Below are 23,487 nucleotides of genomic sequence, written 5' to 3'. Positions count from 1 at the left end.
AGACGCTCAATGCAGGAGCTGCCCCTGGTGGTTCAGTGTGCTCCCAAAGGGGGAGCTCTGCTCAGCCACAAGCCAGGCTGATGGCTGCCAGCACAGCGGTGGTTGGCGGGAGCCTCTCCCGCTCCTCAGCAGTGCTAAGGATGTCTGACTGCAGTTTAGGCCTGCTCCCCCCTGGCAAGTGGACATCCCCCGAGGGCTGCCGGGCTGCCAGAGGGATGTCTGACTGCCAGCTGAAACCCGATCCCCCAGGAAGCGTGCCTAAGCTAGCAGGTGGACATCCCCCGAGGGGTCCCAGACTGAGAGAGGGCACAGGCCGGGCTGAGGGACCCTCCCGAGTGCACAAATTTTTGTGCACCAGGCCTCTAGTCTTTATATAAAACCATGCTATACCCACCCATTAGCATTTGTTTGACAACTGTTGTATGCTACACACTTTTTTCCAAGTGTCAGGGCTATAGGGGCAAATTTGTGCAGTAAGCCACTTACTCTCCTTGTGCTTTAGTTTCCTCATCTGTGAAGTGGCTGTGATGGGCGCCTGCCCACTGTCACAGGACGCTTGCCATTCCTGTGATAATACATAGGGGAATTCAACACATGCTTGAAAAAATTGCCCAGTGTTGACGAATGTGAGGCATCATTATAATTCTGTTCATGATTAGCTCTAGGAACATGTTTTCTTCTCATTGGGTATTATATTTTACAAGCTCAGTAAGCATCGTGGAAAGACCCATTACTTTCCAATGGGTGACTTATTTAAATTTTTTTATTAAATTAGACATAATCCTAACAGGTTTTATGCTTTAGATCTCCACCTTCTCCTTTTCCCCACCCCCACTCATACTCACATTTTTCCCACATTCTCAGGAAACTGGTGATATGAATTCTTACATGGCCATTGAATAAATTCATGCTCATCAGAAATATAAATACAAAGATTAACAATTTTCAAGCAAAATAAAAATTAGTTAAAAATAAAATTAATCTACTATGAAAGTTGTTTAATACCTTAAAAATTTCACTTCTAGAGGTTTAAAACTTTTGTTTTAGACATAATTCAAGGTTGATGAGAATCCTTGTTCCATTATTTAACTGACAAGTTTAAAAAAGACTGATTTAGCATTATAGTTTGCCTTTCTTTTTGTGTTCCAGAGCCACCCAAGTTAATTCCATGTGCTTGTGGTCAGTGAGGCTAGAGGTTGTCTTGATTGAAATGTGGGAGAAGAAGTGACCTGGGAAGAGGTCTGAGGTCTGCTAGAGCAGTGGTCTCCACATTTTTCTGATCATGTACCCCATGAGTAAAAGCTACGTGAGCACACTCCATATAGGTATAATTTTAAATGTATAAATTATATACACATCAATCTGTAATAATATGTTATGCTCATTATAAAAATATGCAGTGTAGAAATAGAAAACAGTGAGATGAAATTTTTAAAAAATAAAATTTAATGTTTATTAATGGTACACCAAACCTTTAGTCCTCAAATTATAGAGATTTGTGTTGATATCTAGATAGTTGGTTTACAAATGCCTTGTAAATTAAACTGGCATACTATCATTTAACATACATTTAGGGTTAGATTCATTGTTTATAAAATGATATATAGATGTATATCCATATTTCAAATAGTGTTTTTGAAGATTTTTATTTTTATATTTTTGGTTGACATCTGGGTAGAACTAAATGGGCCACCATTAATTTCATCTCTTAATGTGGCTGAAAATGCACTCCTTCAAGGAGGAGGAGAAATACTGTTCTGCCATTTCTTTTTTATAAAATTTATTCTATTTAAAATAGAATTTATTGGGGTTCTAGTGGTTAATAAAATTATATTGGTTTCAGGTGTACAATTCTATATACATCATCTGTATATTGTAGTGTGTGTTTACCTCCCCAAATCATGTCACTTTCCATCACCATTTACCCCCCTTTATCCCCTTTATCCTCTCCACCTCCCCCACCCCCATTTCTCTCTGGTAGTGACCATACTGTTGTCTGTCTATGAGTTGTTTTTGTTTTGTTTTGTTTTGTTTTTTGCTTAAATCTTTTTACCTTTTCATCCAGCCCCCACCTCTCCTCTCCTCTGACAGCTATGAGTCTGTTTTCTATTTTGTTTCTTAGTTTATATGTGGAATCTAATTTATCCTTGCATCATAAATATTATCATCAATCTACAGTTCTTTCCAGAAATCTTTTAAAACTATTGTTTCACTAGTGAGTTGTTAATTTAGTTAAGCTAGATGATATAATCTATAAATCTGCTTAACCTCCCCAAAGAAAACAGCACTATGTTGTGATGCTCAGAAAATTACACAAGAGCAAAGATGCCATCATTATTCATCAGCATGGTAGAGTGCAGACTGAAATATCAGCTGAGTGAGGGTACCTGTTTACTAAATACTAGTGAAATGCAACTTCTTTTTTGTTTTTCAAGATAGAAGTACATGTAAACAAGACTCTTGATATCTTTTTTTTTCCAGTGAGAGCTGTGTATGTTCCAGTTTGGAGGGCACACTATTAGATCCCCTGGGGCTTCATCTGCATGTCCCCAGACAGGCCTGGGCCAGGATGGGTTATACAGAGGGAACACAGGAGTGTAAATAGAACTCTGGCCCCTCACCCCTGCTGTAAGCAAAGAGTTCCAATTTCACTTATTTTATATTTTACACATTAAGCTTTTTGATACATTTTCTACGGAACAAAGGATGCCACTAAAACATGTTTAAAACTCTCTTCTGGAGATGCCTAGAAGCCCATTTCTCATGGTTCTGACAAATGTTTGAAACTGAACACTGAACAGTAAGTTGCAAAGATAGTCTGTTACTAAAGAGCTAACTATATCAGTTTCTAAAGTTCCTAGGTTTTGTGTTTGACTTATTTTTGTTGCATGAAAACTCATAGAAAATACTTTAACCAAACATGCTACAAAAGTTTTGAACATAATTAAATGCTAAGTAAAAGCTTTGGTTAAAAATGCGTTATTTTTTCTTAATTAAGACATTTAGGAAAACATTTTGGATATTTTAGAAATAGATAGTATTTTTAAAAAGCTTAAAAAAGGATATGGTTCTTTTGATATTTCAGTGATCCTAATCTTGGGTCGCCTAAGGGTGTTGTAAATACCTGTTAGCTCATGCATCTTAAGATAATATAAAATCAGTGGACTGTGACCTCCAATATTGAAGAGCACACGGCTAAACTCTGGACCAGGGCTATTATAATGGGACTGTGAGGGGAAGAAAAAATAAAGTCAGTTATTAATTTGGTGTGTTCTTAAAGAATTGTAAATAAATTATAACTGCATTATAACTTGAATAAAACTACCATCTAGTATATTAGAATAAATAAAAGTAAATACTTCAAAGCATCTTCTTAATTAAAGAAATTTACTAATGTATGAATCTATGAGTATATGCAGTAAAGCCCACCTAGCCTTTTGCAAGCTTGAAATAGGTCAATAGAGATTATTTTTTCTGAAGAATAGAAATAAAAAGAATGAAGAAAAGGAACAGAGGCCTAGAAAAGGGGGAAAATAGATAAAGAAATAATGAATGAAACTTCCCAAGGAGCTTAACTTCAAGTAGGATAAATTCACACCTAGACGTATCATAGTCAAAGTGTTGAAAGACAAAGACAAAAAAGAAAAATCTCAAAAAACATCAAGAGAAAAACAGTATATATGGGATTCTTAATAAGATTAACAGCTGACTTCTCATTAGAACAAAAGACATCAGAGGCAGTTGGATAACAATCAAAGTGTTGGTGGAAAAAAATGTTGACCACGAATTCTATGTCAATGAAACAACAATCATAAATATAATTGCTTCAAGATTGACTCCTTGTGGGAAACAAGGTCAGTATAGCAACTATTCATATGTTGTCTTTTCTCAATATTTATAAGGCCTAGAAGAGAGATTTATTATTGATTCCATTTCCTGTGGGGAAATAAGATTTTATTCTTATGTGCTTTTACTGATACATAAAATTCTCTTGTATTTCTTTTGCTTATGGTTATTTTTAATTGTATTTATTCCTAGTTGCTCCAGAATTATTTTTAAAAGTGGAACTATGAGAATCAAAAGCAATTTTTTGATGGTGAAAATTAAATATCAATATCAGATGTATTTCCTATGATATAAATCATTTCCTTCACCTTAATCCATGACAATTTACATCAGATTATATCTAGTCTGATTTTTAAATTACATGCAAAACCAAGCCAACCTTTATTTAGATTAAAAAGAAAAATGGCCTGTATCAAAAGATCATTTTATGACCCCTTTCCAGGCTTCTATCTTGTGTATTGTAAGATAAAAACTCTATCTTACTGAAATACTACGAATAGACATTTCTGTTATTTTTTCCTTCAGTTACCAGTTTTCAACTTACAAAAACTACACTTTATAGCTCCTTCTTCTGCTGTGAGGATCCCTGATTTTTTAAGGATAGTTGAACCAGGCAAGAGCCGAACTAGGTATTAAATGCAAAATCAGTGTTTTGTTGAGCCTTAGCCATTTTCTTAGATACTTTATATCAGAAGGTCCCATGTTGCCCAAAGAACTCTTGTTAGACATATTCAAAATAGCCAAAACAACTAACAGAAGTCCCACTGCTTTTATTCACTCCACAAAAGATCTAACAGAAAATTGTCAGAGAACTTTGATTCCATAAACAGGGCTTTCATCGTCAAAGAACAACTTGGTACTAATTTTGAAGAAGCAAGCAATCCTATAAACTTTGGAAGGATCACCAGGGGTGAACCAGAAAGTCTAAGAAATGGTTTTGGTGCTGAAGTTTTCTGTTAATTTATTACAGGATAATTGCTGATAATGATTGTAAAACTAAACTTTGATTTTTGGTGTTTTAATATGTGTCCTGCCAATGCTCTTGTGAGAATTTGAAACCAACAGGGACCCATTCATCACTTGGACAACCCCGGTGCTTAAAAAAAAAAAAGCAGCCTCTTCTTTATGTTGAAAACTGTCTTCCTATAGCTTTCACTTATTGATAAAAGTAAAAAATGTTTTGCTTTGTATTGGTAAAAATATTTTTTTTTGAGCCACACAGAAAAAGTCTAATCTTGCTTTCCTACAGTAGCTCTCTATTTGAAAACAGTTAATAAGGTTGCCAGGGTTTTTTCTTTTCTAGTAGAAATGTCTTTAAATATCTTGACCATTCCCCAAATAATATGGTTTTGGAATCCTTCATCATTCTGGTTATATTATGTTCAGAATGCTTCAGATTATCTACACCTGGCATATCAAACTCGCAGCCCGTGGGCTGCATGCAGCCCACAACAAATATTTTTGCGGCCCAGCCAATATAACTGTATGTAAGAAACATTTTAATAGAAATTTCATAGCTTAATTTTTACAATATCCTGTTATACATAATTATTAATAATGAACTACAACTTTCACTAATGACTGATTACTATAATCGTGTTGCATTCATTTCCCTTACATGCCTTACACACAGGCGCACCATTTCTCTCCACTAATACTAGCATTGAATATTTTAGCAGCCGATTGCCATGTCATTAGTCTTGTACTGACTTGCTTGGTGTATTCAATAGGAAATATTTCACTTTCGGAGAACAAGAAAAATAGGTTTATTTGTGTTATACTTATTAATTTGTGCAGCTATTCAGTGTCTGGTAAGTTAATGTTCAAGAAAAATATTAATTTTTATTAAAATGTTCTATTATTTTATGTTAATGATTACTCATTTATTTCAGCCCTTTGTATTCAGCATATCTCCATCAAAATAGACCTATGTTTCTATGAAAATTGAAGCTTTTTTTTTTTTTGCGGCCACATAAACTTAAACCTTGTTTGTTTGGCCCGTGTTAGCCTTTGAGTTTGACATGCTTGGTCTAGATTCTTTTATAATGAAGCTCTCCAAAATGAGTATAATACACAATTATTATCAAATCAGCATAGAGTAAAACCCATGTATCTATTTCAATAGCCAAGAATACAGTAGATTTGGGAGTCAACAACATCCTCCTATTGACACATACAGATCTTACTGTTAAAAATAATTCCCAAGCCTTTTCAGATGCCCCTAAGCCAAGGCCTTATTATACTGTACCTCAGCAGTTGTAATTTTGGACCCCTATTTTTCCATATTAAAAGTTTATTTTCTAAGATCAGGCCTTTTACTTTAGCCTGTCATCCAATGTATTAATAATTCTTCTATGTGTATGACTTCTACATATCTCATAAAATGGCAACCATATTTTTATCCAAGTTGTTGATAAAGTAGTCTGCATGGGACAGGACCAATAATGCAATAAGATGTACCTACAATATTTGCTTTCTAGCTTTTAATAGTGTTATCTTGAAAAGGTTGTACAGTCACACATCCATCTGTCCAGATTTCTTCAACTTGTAAGCAAGACCATTTTTAGTGTTTGCTGAAGATCAGATATACAATTTCTGTTATATTTCCCTGATTTCTAAATCTAGTGATCTCCTCCTGCCACCAAAAAAGGTGTGATATTGTCATGGATCCCAAATTGACTCCTAGAGATCACCACTTTCTATGCTAAGTACTTACAAACCACACTTTGTAGCACTGTGAAGGTTGGAAGAGATTCTATACACCTGGATTATTAGAGACCAGGAAATATGTATACTGACTTTCAGAAAGTGGCTTTTATACAGGCATAGTTTAAAATTTAAAATAATGGCCAGACTTGACTAGATAATTCAGATAAATTTTAGCAATAGAGACTTCAACAAATTTAAAATCTAACAAGAGATCAAATTCAGAATTTTAAGCCAATAACCTCATCAAATCTTGCTAAAGCATCACAAGGTAGCAAGTCCATAGGATCTCTATTTTGGAGGCACCTTCAGGAAAGTGGAGAAACAGAGCATTTTAGACTTAACAGTAACAGTGTCTACATGTATGTACTCAGTTATTCCAAGACCCTGGCTTAAGAGGTGGGGACAGGCCAACCATTACCAAAAACTCCTTTGACATTTTCCCTGCAACTTTGACGGATGCTTATTGAGATCACAGTCACGTTTATATGTTAATCCAGAGAGTAGTGCCAGAAATGAGAGAAAAAGTAAATACCATGTCTTTTCTCATTACACAGGAGGATTTTTTAAGGAAAAACAAAAACAAAACAAGAGTTTTTATATTAGATTAACTTTCCAATAAATCACTTTGATCATTATTTTTTCCTAAGATATATACCAAGAATGAAATATTCAACATGTCTATGTAAAGCTATTCAACTAATTATATTGCTAATTATAGAAGAACTTAAAAAAAATAATCACTCTATTCCAAACCTTTGCTGATGGTTTTAATATTCTTGATTCGTCCTTGGATGTGGATAATGTATATCCTGATGGGATCTTAAAAATTTTCGTCATATTGAAGTCTATAGCTAAAATAGAAAATAAAATATTTTTTAAAATTCTGGGTTTTTTTTCTTGACAAAAAGACATGATGCCCCTTCTTTCTCTTAGCGATTCACTCTAAACATGGACAGAGGCAAAGAAGGATGGGAGAAGTTTAGGATATTGTTATAGCTTGCCCTAGTCAGAGAAAATGAATATTGCATTTTATTTTCTCATGACTTGCTCTAAGCTACCATTTATTAAGAATACATGGAGAAGATACAGGTCTAGGTCTTTTGCTTCTGAGTCCAGAGCTCTTTTCATGACCCTCTCGTTAAGTGTAATAGGAGGCTTGATCCTAGAGTTCACCTTTTCCACATACTGACTACATACCCTTACTGGCAATTTTTCCTTGCAACCAGCATGAGTGCACATGAGGATATCTAGGGAATCTTGCCATGTCTTAAAAAACAGAATTGTACGATTTAATCAGCTATGTCAGTCAGCCTAAAAGCTGGTTATTAAGATATCTTAACACAGAGCAGAGAAAACAGGTGATCTAAGAGGCTTATGCTACATTCTGGCACTCATTATTGTCAGTTACCAGGTAGACCAATTAGATCTAGAGGCTGTGATGTTGATGCGAAACCTTTGAGGTGTTGAGGAAAGTCACTGGAATTGATTTTTAACATTTATACATGAGAATATTTTAAATATTAGCCTGAAATACTAGAGGCAAGTGGGGATTTATTTCTGGCAGAGGTTAAATGATTGGTTAGCAAGGAATCTGCATTTTAAAATTTTGAGTGGAACCAACATTAGATTGAGTTGGAGTTAAAATTGGCAAGAAAAGTAGTAAACCACATAATTTCTTTTCTTTAAAACCTGCTTAAAAGCATAGAATGTATGAAGAGGAATCCGACAATATCTACCAAAATTACATATTTTCGCTTTGATCCAGTGATTTCTCTCCTGAGAATATTTACTACACAACCTGTTACATAAGTAGGAAAGATCATAGGTACAAGTTTATTGATTTGTGACATAACTTGAAAATTTGGAGATGATAAACAACCCATGTATTTAGCAATAAAGTTGTGGTTGAATAAACTAAGGCACCTCCATTTGAAGGAATACGACTCAGTTGTAAAAAAACAATGAGGAAAATCCCCATACTGATGTAGAGACCTGAAAGTCATAGCATTAAATGAAGCAAGGTGCAGAACACTGTATAGAGCAGGGATGGTGAACCTATGACACGCGTGACACGTGAACTCATTTTTTTTGGTTGATTTTCTTTGTTAAATGGCATTTAAATATATAAAATAAATATCAAAAATATAAATCTTTTTTTTTTTTTACTATGGTTGCAAATATCAAAAAATTTCTATATGTGACACGGCACCAGAGTTAAGTTAGGGTTTTTCAAAATGCTGACACGCCGAGCTCAAAAGGTTCGCTATCACTGGTATAGTGTGTATTATTTAATTCACTTATACAGTATGCTACCTTTAGTATACAGTAAACGAGAGGAAATAAGCATATTTTATATTTGCTCTCATTTGTATAAAGAAATACTGGAAAGATAACAGTTGAAAGCACACACATGTGAACGTAATCTGCACCCTGAAGCAGAGTCGTGTATGAGTTAAGCACGCAGGCCTTGGAGTCAGATGGAAACAGATTTAAACACCAGCTCCGCCATTTGTAGATGACGTGACCTTGGGCAAATGAATTTCTTTAAGCTTCAGCTTCTTCAAATAAAATTGGAAGATGATAATAGTTACCTTATATACTTGTTAACTGCATAAAAATAAGAGCATATATGCAAATCATAGTGCCTGGCACATTGTAAGGTTACATGTTAATCAATGTTGTTATTAATATTATTTTTAAAGAGTATAAATTCAAACTCACTATTACTTCATACGTATAAAAGCTTTGTTGAGAAAAAATATTGAAAATATTGAGGACTGATTAAGTTTTATCTATTCCTTTAGAGCAGTGGTTCTCAACCTTCCTAATGCCGTGACCCTTTAATACAGTTCCTCATGTTGTGCTGACCCCCAACCATAAACTTATTTTCGTTGCTACTTCATAACTGTAATTTTGCTACTGTTATGAATTGTAATGTAAATATCTGATATGCAGGATGTATTTTCATTGTTACAAATTGAACATAATTAAAGCATAGTGATTAATCACAAAAACAATATGTAATTATATATGTGTTTTCTGATGGTCTTAGGCGACCCCTGTGAAAGGGTCTTTGACCCCCAAAGGGGTCGTGACCCACAGGTTGAGAACCGCTGCTTTAGAGACATCTGAGAGATATTCTTTAGTTAAGGTAGACCAGCAAAGAGCTATGTATTAGCACTAAATTTTCCTGGTCACCTTTAGCACTTTTTTTTTTTTTACCATATTATGCTTTATCTTTATGCCCTTGCTCAATGTTATCTGCATTTACTATGTCAACATAGTCATTACATTATAGAGAGCTTTCCTAGGAAGAGTGTGGTAATCAATTAGGCTGTTCAGAAATATTCACCTATTTATCCTTCCAAGGTACATGATAGGACTGAAAACCACTAATGTCTTTGAGATAAGTATGGCCATGTGGTTTGCACTGTGCAATAAAATAATAAAATTTGAATTGAAATAATGTTTTGTTTTTTTGAGATGAAGATTTAAAAGCCAATACTCAATTCATTGAATTCTCTTTGCCTGAGGCAGTGATTATTGTGAATGAGATGAAATATTCTTTGGCATGGATGTCTGAGTTTCTACACTAATAGAGACTCCAGTCTGTATGCAATGTATACAGTGTGAGTGAAAAATAAATCTTTATCAGCATAAGCCACTAAGATTTTGCTGAAGTTCTTACTACAGCATAATATAGCATATCCTGATTGATCTAAGAATTCACAGGAAAAATACTATCTAGTCTTAGTATCTATATCTATATATATAAAAGCCTAAGTGACCGTTATGACCAGACTACCGGACCATTGGACAACTGGCTGGTAGTTATGGCGCACACTGATCACCATGGGGCAGATGCTCAATGCAGGAGCTGCCCCCTGGTGGTCAGTGCACTCCCACAGCCAACCTCCTGCTGCCGGCTAACCTCCCACGGTCCCTTCCCCCAGCCGGTCCGATCAGGACTGGGCAAGACAGCCCTGATTGGCCAGGAGGGACCCCACCCATGCACGAATTCATGCACTGGGGCTTTAGTAGGTATATAAAAGGCTAAATGTCCATCTGTCCAACTGGCAGCTATGATGAGCACTGGCCACCAGGGGGAAGATGTTCAATGCAGGAACTGCCATGATGCGCACTGGCCATTTAAGAATAAATGGCACCACAGACCTGGCGCCAACAAACCAACACTCGGCTTCCCCCAAGTGGACACAGGCCCCACCACCACCCTGGAGCGACACCCCACCAAATTACAGCTGATGCTCCTAAGACCCTATGGTACAAAATGTGGTCCACAGCCCAGCCCAGCCCAGCCCAGAAACGGTTGCTGTGGGTGCTGGGTAATGACATCACGTAGCAATGCCCGGCTTCCTCTCTCTAGCAACTAGCTTCCTTGGAGTTTCTTCAGCCCAAGAACCCAACTTGCTTTATAGCCAGGTGCAAACATTTTACAATTTAACCAAGTGTTTGTGAAGTGTTTTCATGTGCCTCATCTCATTTGATCCTCACAGAAGTCCTGGAGTAGGGAGATAGGAGACTTGGTGAAAACCTATTTTCATTAGCCAGAAAACAGAGATTTAGAAAGTTTAGAAACTTGACCCAACTTAAAAGAAGTAAGAAATGGTGGATCTTGAAAATGACTTCAGGTTTTCTCACTGTGCAAAATATAGTCAAACACTGCTGCAGTTAAATATTTCACCCTTTGTTCTCACTGCGTAATCTACAATAATATTGTGCTTTGTGTTGATATTTACTGCTGTGTTACTGACCATTACCTGAAGTTGGGGTGCTTCACTGGGCTGGAAAAAGTTTAGCTAAATCAGAAAGCAGGTCTAATTAAGCAAGTTTATTTTCATGTATAAAGCTCTCACTGGCGTCAATTGCACACATGTGTTTTGATCTGTCATTGTTGATCATGAATTTGGTTGACACTTTTATGATAGAGAAAGGGCGAATAGTGATATTAAAATATATCTTCTAATTAATTTCCTTTCAATGTGCATGAATCCATGCACTGGGACACTAGTATCCTATATAATAAAAGAGAAACATGTAAATTGCCCATCCCTCTGCTACACTCACCAGCCAATCAGGACTGAGTATGCAAATTAACCCAACAAAGATAGTGGGTTAATTTGCATACACAGGCACTGGGCGAAGAGCAGAGCGGGAGAGCCAGTGGCTTGGGGGGACGTGGCCCCCTTGGTTGCTCCCCGCAAGCCTCCAGGCGGAGAGCAGAGCAGAAGAGCCAGCAGAGAGTGGAGCGACTTGGGGAACTTGGCTCCCCAAGCTGCCAGATGGAGAGCAGAGAGGGAGAGCTGGCGGGTTGGAGGACTTGGCAGAGTGGGAGGCCGTGGGATGGAGATAGAGCAGGAAGGGAAAACCAAGAGCATGGGGAGCACCAGGAATTCTGGGAATAGTAGTTCTGGTGGCAGCCCCAGGACTTGAAGCAGAAGCCCAGAGTGCGGGGAGCACCAGGGATGCTGGGAATCATAGTTCTGATGGCATACAGATCTCCTAGACCAGTGGTTGGCAAACTGCGGCTTGCGAGCCACATGTGGCTCTTTGGTCCCTTGAGTGTGGCTCTTCCACAAAATACCACTTGCGGGCGTGCACGTACAGTGCGATTGAAACTTTGTGACCCATGCGCAGAAGTCGGTATTTTGTGGAAGACCCACACTCAAGGGGCTAAAGAGCTGCATGTGGCTCGCGAGCCACAGTTTGCCGACCACTGTCCTAGACACTAGAGCAAAGTGAGCCTGGAGCAAGTTACTGTTGTGGTGGGGGATGGAGGGAAAGCAAAGGTGAGAGACATAAGTAAAATCAGAGTGTCTAGGAAAAATTAGAGGGAAGATATCCTAAAACTTCCAGGAAATCTCCACCAATGAAGCAAAGAAAAAAAATGCCTTTATTATTCTGTGAGCAACAAACCAAACTGAGTTGGGGTCTCAGACAATTCGCTCACATGATTGCAAAGACAGACAGAAACTCCTGGATTGGAGAGGGCTCCCCTGAGGGCTCCCAGATTGGAGAGGGTGCAGGTCGGGCTGAGGGAACCCCACACCTCCCAGTGCATGAATGTCGTGCACCGGGCCTCTAGTGAAAATAATAAAAGGCTAATATGCAAATTGTTCCCTTGACCAAGAGTTCGACTGGGAGTTAGACCAGGGGTTAGGGCCTGCTGGCCAAGTGCCCGCAGCCCCTCTCCTCAGCTGACCCCTCTCTCGATTGGACCTCCTACCCCAATTGGGGGCAGGGCTGGGCAGCCAACTGTCCATGGCTCCTCACCCTGGCCAGCCCAGCCTGATCGGCCCTGATCGGGGTGGGCCGGCCAGACCCCATCTATGCACAAATTCGTGCACTGGGCCTCTAGTATGATATAGAGTGCTTCATACGCACAAATGGTTTGTTTTTATTTTATGGCAACTGCTAAATTATGTACATGACATTGTCACTTCCTTTCCTTGGCAGATAGAAAGCTTAGAACCAATCATATTTGTGAGCTAAATCTAGCAAAAGTAAAAGAGTTTTCAGTAAGATTTTATGTTGTAAAATCATTTCGGACTTTTCTTTTTCTATCTCATTTTTGCCTAGCCCTCTTTTCCTCATCTGCTTATTTAACATGCTATTTTATGCTCTTGTTCTGAAACATTTATGTAAAGCTACCAAAACTCTTACGGAAAAAAGATGGGAATATACATAACTAAGTATATACATAAATATATTGCCTATTATTTTAAAGAAAGGGTTTAAACATGTGATATGCAATATGAACTGCATTTATTTAACCCTTTCTTGAAATGGCCTAATGGCTAATGCTAACCTGGTGTGTTCACCGCAAAGCACTGCCCTTTGGAAGAGCACAGTATTAGGATTCGGGAATCTAAATTCTGGTTTAATTTTGCCATGGCTATATATGCAATCTCTAGCAATCCACTTTTCACTTGAGTCTCAAGTTCCTCATTTGAAAAAGTGAGGTCTTAAAAAAAGTTAAAATTTATGTTCAAATTGCATGCCTTATTTTAAATTATATAAATTAAGACATGAGGGAATAGATTAAATTAATCCTTTGATAAGTGGGAAAAACCCACAAATGACTTTTTCAGCCTAAATCTGCTGTTTTCCACTTACTGATTTATTCATGCATTCCTTCAAGAAACATTTCTTGTGGACTATGTGAAAAACACTACCAGGTTAAAAAGAAGTAAAAGATAGAGTCCATAGATTCAGCAGCCAATTATAATCAAACAGGTTGGTAAATTATCTACAGAAAATACTTGTGAATAATTAATTCCATGTCTATTACAAAGTTAATAGAAAGAGGCAAAGAGCTTGTATTGGAAATAGAACTTTTAGGATGGGACAGAGACTGTTTGTGGGATGAGGTTGTCAAAGAAGGCTCATTTAAAAATGGATCAGATTTGCCCTGGCCGATGTGGCTGTTTGTTGAGCATGTTCCCATGTACTGAGAGGTTGCCCATTCAATTCCCAGTCAGTGCGCATGCCCATGTTGCAGGCTTGATCCCTAGTAGGGGGTGGGTAGGAGGCAGCCAATAGAAACATATTTAAAAAAAACAAAAACAACTGATCAGATTTGTGGGAGTTCAGACATGGAAAAAGAATTAGGCCAATGGCGTGTACATAGGGTGAGATTGGGTAACAGGCATTTGGGCAGGATCTTGAAAAGACCACCCTGGTTGCAGCAAAAGGTTACCTTAGGAAATGTCCTAAGAATATGAAGAAGGAAAAGAGCAAAGGAGTTTATGATGGAGTGGTTATCCTAGTGTAAGCTGATTGTTACTATGTGTTTGTCCAGAAATAATGGACTGAACTCAAATCTTTGAGGATGATTGAAATAATTAGTGGCTAATTATGAGTTCATTTAAGTACTACAGTTGCTTAACAAATGATGTGAGTGATGTGGTTTTCCCCTTTAAGTCATAAAGTTGATAATGAGCTTAATTATTTCAAATTATCATAAATTTTGTAAATGAAACAGGAATGGACCATCCCTACCACTGAAAATGATGGAGAAAACAGAAGCCAAGGAATGCATAGTTAGTTACCTGTTACCATAGAGGAATAAAGTGAAGTATTGTAAATTAAGAAATTCAAAACCTTGAAATAATGAAATCAAAGTGGTAAAGAGTTCACATTTTGTGAGGTCAGTTCTATGTGTGATTTATATTAAATACGTGTTTCTTTCAAAATGTGGATGGAGGGGTCAAATGTGGTGGAAGAAAACTAGTAAGAGCTCATTGTGTTTCCTCTCAGTGTAAATGTTGTATGGAGGGTGCTGTGGTTTACCCATATCATTTCCTCTTTGTTTGGAGCCATTGTGCTCTAATGGGAAAAGTGCTGGCAGAAGTCCTAGTGACGCAGTGTCAGTTCCCCGCCCTTTCACCAAAATATTTCCATCAGAGTGTTTACTGTAAGTTAGACTTCTCTACTGAACAAAGAAACTAGCATTTTATTCCATTATTTAAAAAAAATAAATTATAGACACTCAAACCTCTTCCATGAGTGGATTCTCAATATTTACCACTAACAATATGCCTTAAAATAAGCCCATATTCCAAGATCAAACTTTCAGTATTTGGTTCTGCTTTTAATTAAACCAAGTTCTTCTAAATGAATGAGAAATTCATAGTCAAAATGAACGATTAGAATAGAATTGGTTCTTATAAGGCTGGTAATCCCAAATTCTTTGATTGGCCTACCACTAAGCTTCTCCCCAGACTAACTGAATCAAAATTTAATCAAATCAATCAAACTAAGAGAAGGAATACCATTAGAAGTTTCTTTTGCAAGACCACAAGACACTAATAAAATTTATGGAAGGTTTGAATTAGTACCTAGGGAGGACCTGTCATTCTTAATGACACTTCCTCAGGGAGAAGGACTGAGTGCTACTAGCCCATGATCCAAGAACCAATTTTATTTTTACAATAATTGGTACCATTATACTACAATGAACAGTGCGTGGGAAAGAACTGAATGGTACATACAGCAGTGTTCTTTAAACATCAAAGCACATAAGAAACACCTTGGAATCTCTCATGCAACTTGAATACCACCAGTGGCTCCTTCAGTGACTGAGCCTAACAGGCAGTCGGCAGGTAGAGGCAGATCTCATGGTGCCTTGGGCCTTTTGCTGACCATCCTCCAGGCTTGGTGCTGGTGGAAGCTGGCCCTGGTGAGCAGCTAGGTCCTTCCCACACATACCCAGGCTCAGCTGAAGCAGCCACAAATCGTGGATGTCTTGGGAGCTCCAAACAGGTTGCACAGGGCCAGTCACCGACAGTGTCTGACATTTACCTGCACTAAAGTTCCTAGTAATGTCCCAGAACAAACCCATCCAGTGGCAAGCTTTAGACAACATCAGAGCAAGCTCCAATTAGCTTCACAAGTGGCATACACAAAGGGTGATCTCGGCAGGCCAGAACCTGAGGCAAATCCCATTTTGTGTGGTCAGCACCTGCACAGCAGCACATACACTGTGGTTTGGGTTGATCTTCAAAGGCAACCAACCTGAGGGTCGACTCCATAAACAAATGGGCCAACAGCAATCAAGACTCAATTACAGCCCTGACTTGGCATGACTAGGTGGTTAGAGCATCGGCCAGTGCACCAAATGGTTGCAGGTTCAATTCACAGCCAAGGGCATGTACCTTGGTTGTAGGTTTGATGCCTGGCCCAGCTGGGGTATGTGAAGGAGGCAACCGATTGATGTGTCTCTCTCACATCAATGTCTCTCTCTCTCTCTCCCGCACCCCTTTCCACTCTCTCTAAAAAAACAACAAAATTACAACAGGATGTCTCACACAACCAACACAGGGGACATTCTTGGAGCACCCAGTTCAGGTGATCAAGTAGACTGCACCACTGAGTTCCACAGGACACCTACTATAAAGGGCCACTTTACCAAGACTGGGAGACATATATCTACCTAATACACAAAAACAAAAAATACAGAGGCACCAAAAATGGGGAGACAAAAAAAATATGCCCCATATGAAAGAGCAGGAGAAATCTCCAGAAAATAAGGAGTAAATGAAATAGAGTCAAGCAATCTACTAGATATAGAGTTCAAAAAATTGGTTATAAACATGCTCAAGGAACTTAGTGAGAACTTTAAAAAAAAGATAGCCAGCATAAAATAGAGCATAGAAACCATAAAAAAGAAGCTGTCAAAATGAAGAATGCAATATCTGAAATGAAGAATACACAAAAAGGAATAAAGATTAGGTTAGATGAAGCAGAGGACTGAATCAGTGATTTGAAAGATAAGATATCTGAAAACACCCAATTAGAGCAGTATAGTCTAGGGACCTATGGAATAACATGAAGTACAAAAACATTGGAATCATAGGGGTACCAGAAAGAGAAGAAAGAGAGAAAAGGATTTAGAACCTATTTGAAGAAATAATGGCTAGAAGCTTCCCTAACCTGGTGAAGAAAAAGACACACAAATCTAGGAAGCACAGAGAGTCCCAAACAAGATGAACCCAAATAGGCTCACACCAAGACACACCGTAATTAAGAGGGCAAAGGTTAAAGACAAAGAGAATCTTAACTGTAGCAAGAGATAGTTACTCTTATCATACTGTCAGCTGATTTCTCAACAGAAACATTTCAGGACAGAAGGGATTGGCATGAAATATTCAAAGTGATGAAAAGCAAGGACCTGCAACTTTTTACCCAGAAAGGCTATCATATAAAATTGAAGGAGATATAAAGAGCTTCCCATACAAAACTAAAAACTTATTACCATCAAACTAGTATTAAACAATAGTTAAAGGGTCTTGTTTAAGAAAAAGAAAGAAAAACAAACACTTATAAATAACAAAATGGTAATAAATACATACTTATCAATAACCACTTTAATTGTAAATGACTTAAATATTCCAATCAAAAGACAGGGTAGCTGAATGGATAAGAAACCAAGAATAATATATATGCTTTCTACAAGAGATCCACCTAGGAAAGAAAGACACATACAAGCAAAGAATAAAGAAATGAAAAAAGATATTTCATGCAAATGCAAATGGAAATAAAAATAAAAAGCTGGAGTAGCAGTGCTTATATAAAATAAAATGGACTTTAAAACAAAATCTATAATAACAGAAAAAGAAGGACACTACATAATGAGAAAGGGAGCAATTCAACATAAGGATATAACACTTGTAAACATTTCTGTGCCCAACATAGCAGCACCTAAATACATGAAGCAAATCTTGATGGACACAAAGGGAGAGTTCAACAGTAATAGAGTAATAGTAGAGGACTTTAATACCCCATTAACATCAATGGATAGATCTTTAAGACAGAAAATCAACAAGGGAACAGTGGCCTTAAATGACACACTAGATCAAATAGACTTAATTGATATCTTCAGAGCACTGCACTCCAAAGCAGCATAATATACATGCTTGTCATATGCACATGCAACATTTTCTAGGGTAGACCAAATGTTAGGACACAAAAGAAGTCTCAATAAATTTAAGAAGATTAAAATCATATAAAGCATCAACCATAAGAGTACAAAACTAGAAATCAATCACAAAGAAAAAAAACTGAAAAATACATAAAGAGAGGGAAGCTAAATAACATGATACTAAACAATAAATGGCTTAATGATGAGGTCAAGGACAAAATCCAAAGATACCTTGAAACAGTTGAAAACAAGAACACAGAAACCTGAAAACTATGGGACATAGTAAAAACAGTCCTAAGAGGGAAATTCACAGCATTATAGACCTATCTCAAGAAACAAGAAAAATCTCAAATAAACAATCTAACTTTACACTTAAACTAACTTGAAAAAGAACAAGAAATAAAATCCAAATTGAGTAGATAAAATGAAATATGAAGATCAGAGAAGAAATAAACCAAATAGTGTCTAAAAACAATACAAAGGATCAATGAAACCAAGATCTAACTCCTTGAAAAGATAAACAAGATTGACAAACCTTTAACCAGACTCATAAAAAAAGAGAGAGGGAGAGAGAGAGAAAGGATCCAAATAAATAAAATCAGGACTAAAACAACAAAAGTAACAACTGACACTAAAGAAACACAAAAGATTGTATGAAAATATTATGAACAACTATATACCAACAAAAATAACAATCTGGATAAAATGGACAAATTCCTAGAAACATATAATCTCCTAAAACTAAATCAAGACGAAACATAAATAAGCCAGTCAGAGAAAGATAAGTATAACATGATCTCACTCATATGTAGAATCTAATGAACAAAATGAACTGATGAACAAAATCGATGAAGAGACTAGAACCATGAACAGACTGATGAATTTCAGAGGGAAGGTGGGCAGTGGGGGGTGAGGGGTGGGGGGTGGGGGGGATGTTTAGGAGGAAGAGATTAACCGAAGAATTTATATGCATATATGCATAGCCCATGGATACTGACAATAGTGTGCGGAAGGCTTGGGAGGGGCTGGTGCAGGGAAGAGAGGGTCAATGGGAGGAAAAAACAACCAAAAAAACAAAAGGGGACATCTGTAATACTTTCAACAATAAAGATTAAAAAAAAATACTGACACTTGAAACAAATAAACAAACAAAAAATAAGAAGAAATACAAAGTCTGAAAAGATTGATTACAATTAGTGAAATTGAAGCAGTAATCAATAAACTTCCCCAAAAAACAAAAGTCCAAACTAACACCTGTCCTCAAATTATTCCAAAAAGTTCAAGAGAAGGGAAGACTTCCAAGCTCATTTTATGATGCCAGCATTATCCTAATTTCAAAACCAGATGAGGACACTACAAAGAAAGAAAATTATAGGCCAATATCCCTGATGAACATAGCTGCTAAAATCCTCAACAAAATATTAATAAATTGGATTCAACAATACATTTAAAAATCATATATCATGACCAAGTAGGATTCATGCAAAGTTGGTCCAATATTTGCAAAGCAATTAATGTGCTACTCCACATTAAAAAATCATATTCATATCAATAGATGTAGATAAAGCTTTTGATAAAACACAGTACCCATTCGTGATAAAAACTTTTGGCAAAATGGGAATAGAAGGAACATATTTCAACATAATATAGGGCATATATGACAAATGCACAGTTAACATCATAATCAATGGGAAAAAACTAAAAGCATTTTTCTTAAGATCAGGAATAAGACAGATTTGTCTGCTTTCACCACTGTTACTTGACATAGCACTAGAAATCCTAGCTACAGCAATCAGACAAGAAAAAGAAAGAAAAGGCAACAAAATGGGAAAGGAAGAAGTAAAACAGCTATTATTTGCAGATGACATTATATTATACTGTATATGGAAAACCCTAAAGAGTTCACCCCAAACTACTAGAACTGATAAGTAAATTCAGTGAAGTAGTAGGATACAAAATAAATATCCAGCAATTGGTTGCATTTTTTTATACCAATAATGAACTATCAGAAAGTGAAACTAAGAAAATAATCTCATTTACAAATACATAAAAATATACCTAGGAATAAATTTAACCAAGGAAATGAAAGACCTGTTCTCAGAAAATTATAAGACATTGAAGAAAGAAATTGAAGATTCAGATAAATGGAAGCATATACTCTGCTCATGGATAAGAACAATTAACATTGTTAAAATGCCCATACTACCTGAAGTAATCTATAGATTCAATGCAATTCCTATCAAGATACCAATGGCATATTTCACAAAACCAGAACAAATAATCCAAAAATTTATCTGGAACTACAGGAAAACATGAATAGCCACAGAAATCTTTATGAAACAAGAACAAAGTTGGAGGAATCATAACACCTGATATCAAAATATACTACAAAGTCATAGTGAAAACAGCATGATCCTGGCATGAAAATAGACATACAGATCAATGCAACAGAATAGAGAGCCCAGAAATAAACTCATGCCTTTATGGTCACTTAATATTTGACAGAGGTGGCAAGAACATACAATGCAGTAAAGACAGTGTATTCAATAAATGGTGTTGGGAAAATTGGACAGATACATGCAAAAAAACTGAAACTAGACCAACTTCTTACACCATACACAGGAATAAATTCAAACTGGATTAAAGACTTAAATGTAAGACTTGAAACCATAAAAGTCCTAGAAGAAAACATAGGCAGTAAAATCTCAGACATTTCTCATAGCAATATTTTTTTTTCGATATAACTCCTTGGTCAAGGGAAACAAAAGAAAAAATAAACAAATAGGACTACATTAATCTAAAAAGTTTTTTTTGCACAGAAAAGAAAACCATCAACAAAATGAAAAGACAACCTACTGAATGGGAGAACATACTTGCCAATGATAAATCTGATAAGGGGTTAATATCTAAAATTTATAAAGAACTTATACAACTCAGCACCAAAAACAAACAATGCAATTAAAAAATGGGCAAAAGACCTTAAAAGATATTTCTCCAAAGAGGACATAAAGACAGCCAATAGACATATGAAAAGATGCTCAATGTCACTAATCATCAATGAGATATCACCTCACACCTGTCAGAATGGCTATCATCAATAAATTAACAAACAAGTGTTGATGGGGATGTGGAGAAAAGGGAACCCTAGTGCATTGTTGGTGGGAATGCAGGCTGATGCAGCCACTGTGGAAAACTGTATGAGTTTCTTCAAAAATTAAAAATGGAATTGCCTTATAACTCTGAATCAATTTCTGGGAATCTATCCAAAGAAACCTAAAACATTAATTTGAAAGAATATTTGAACCCCTATTATTAATTGCAGCATTATTTACCATTTCTGTCAAACCTAATTGCACATTAAACTCTACAAATAAAAGTCTGGAGAAGTTTAATTGTGAAAATTATTTTTTAAATTATATTTAAAAATAATTTATATTTAAAATAATTGTTTCTTTCTATTATTTTGGTTTGCTTCTTTGGGGCCTTCAATGTTGTGGAGTTTCTTTGACTGTCTTAACTATCATTTAAAACTTTTTCTTGATATCCATTTTACTCATATTCCCCCTTCAAAAAACTTTACTATCTTTTAATTAGTGTCTTATTCACTGTTGGGCTCCTTCCAATGTCACCTTCATGTCTGTTGATGGCTTTCTTCCTCACATCTTTTCAATTCTACACTAAGCTTTTGCCTTTATGCTTGTGCTTTTCATTCATAAAAGTGTACCATTAAGTTTTACAATGTGTGGCAAATTTTTAGTTATAATTTTCTTCTACTCCATGATATCAATTTTCTGGAGAATGTCCTTCATCTGCCACTTGTTTTCCCTGTTCCTTCCCTCCTCCCTCATTTTTTTCTCATTTTGGGAAGTCCTCTGACCTGTTTTGTGATATTGAATTTTGTTTATCTCCTAATTTCACCATTGGAAGTGGAATTTCAAAGGAATTTGTGCTGTTTATTTTCCTTGTTTTTGGATGCTTTCCATGAAGGGAAGGGAAATGCTGACTTGATGCTGCCATCTGCAAACTAGAAGTCATTCAGCATGTTCTCCAACTTTTTGTCTTGAAAAGTTTGAAACTTAAGATATACAAAACTCTCACAATAGAATATCTCTATGACTTTTATTTAGATCCACCGGTTTTCAACCTTTTGCCACATTTGCTTTCTCTGCATTTCTTTTGTTAAATCGTTTTGAAAATAAGTTTTAGACTCTGCTAGCATTAAAAAATGAAGCAAATGAAAGGCATTTCAATATCTATGATCATTACTATTTATGTCTATGCATAGTTTATGCTCTTCAGACACAGACTCTGTCCCAAGGATTCCAGTGCAAGCAGGTTATTGGGAGTTGCAAGGAACATGGCTAGGAGAGGGAAGAAAAGGTAGTCAATGAAAGATGCACTATAATCCTAGAGAAACTCTAGGGAAAAAGTGTAAAACACATGCATCAGAATTATCCCAGCCAAGGAGAGGGGTGGGGGAGTTCTGGTATTTATTAACTCTCTCTCTCTTCAGTCATTGGTTAAGCAATTTCCCTCAAGGGGTATTAATTCTAGTCCTCCATGTGTGGGCAAAGCAATTTTGGCAACCCTTCAACCAAGACACAGTTGATGGCTGATGGAAGGCAGGCTGATATGTAGGGAACACCAATAATTTTTTAACAGCAAATTTAACACATTTGAACAAGAAATTAGAAATAAAACTGTTTAGAACAATGTACTTATAAAATTATTAAAATAAAAAGACATGTAACAGGCAAAGAAAATCTTGGTAGGAGCAATTATTAGATTGAGATTAGCTATCATCTTAGTTCTACAGGTGTTATCATATAATTTTTTTTCACTTATTATATTGACTAAAACCTGAAGTAATAAAGTTGAATGAAGCAGTGACTCTCTTTTTAGTGTACCACATTAAATCTGATGTTCTGCAGGTGTGTTGTGTTGCCCTATATCAAATAAATGAAGTTTTCCTATAATTCTCAACAAACTAAATTTATTTCATTTTTTATTAAGAATGACTATTAAATCATGTTAAATATTATATTTTTTGGTATCTAGTAAGATGATCAGATTGTGTCATTTAATTTTAGATCTTTTTTTACAAACAGCATATTGCTAAGTTTTAATTTCTGTATGTGTATGTTTAATTTTAACCATTTTTAGGGTTTTCTTTTTAAAAAAAATATATTTCTTTATTGGTTTCAGAGAGGAAGGGAGAAGGAGAGAGAGATAGAAACATCAATGATGAGAGAGAATCATTGATTGGCTGCCTCCTGCACACCCCGACTGGGGATTGAGCCCGCAACCCGGGCATGTGCCCTTGGCCGGAATCGAACCTGGGACCCTTCAGTCCGCAGGCCGATGCTCTATCCACTGAGCCAAGCCGGCTAGGGCTAGGGTTTGTTTTTTAATATGAAAAGTTAACATTCTTATTTCTTACTAGAGGCCCGGTGTACAGATTTGTGCACATTGAAAGGAAATTAATTAGAAGG

The 23,487-nt window shown here is 36.5% G+C and overlaps 1 protein-coding gene across 1 annotated transcript in view; it reads right to left on the bottom strand.

Moving 5' to 3' along the window:
- Positions 1–23,487, bottom strand: part of FAM227B (family with sequence similarity 227 member B) — a 204,156-nt gene that overhangs the window by 25,638 nt on the left and 155,031 nt on the right. The window contains exons 13-14 of the mRNA XM_023751674.1: positions 7,309–7,406; positions 3,067–3,227 (exon numbers count right to left, since the gene is read on the bottom strand). Coding sequence (XP_023607442.1) covers positions 3,067–3,227; positions 7,309–7,406 — 259 coding nt within the window. The remainder of the gene's footprint in view (positions 1–3,066; positions 3,228–7,308; positions 7,407–23,487) is intronic.

Source organism: Myotis lucifugus, unplaced genomic scaffold, assembly GCF_000147115.1.
Source record: "Myotis lucifugus unplaced genomic scaffold, Myoluc2.0 scaffold_23, whole genome shotgun sequence".
Classification (NCBI taxonomy): domain Eukaryota; kingdom Metazoa; phylum Chordata; class Mammalia; order Chiroptera; family Vespertilionidae; genus Myotis; species Myotis lucifugus.
Note: the sequence above shows the minus strand (reverse complement) of the source record. Positions and strands in the feature narration are given on the sequence as shown.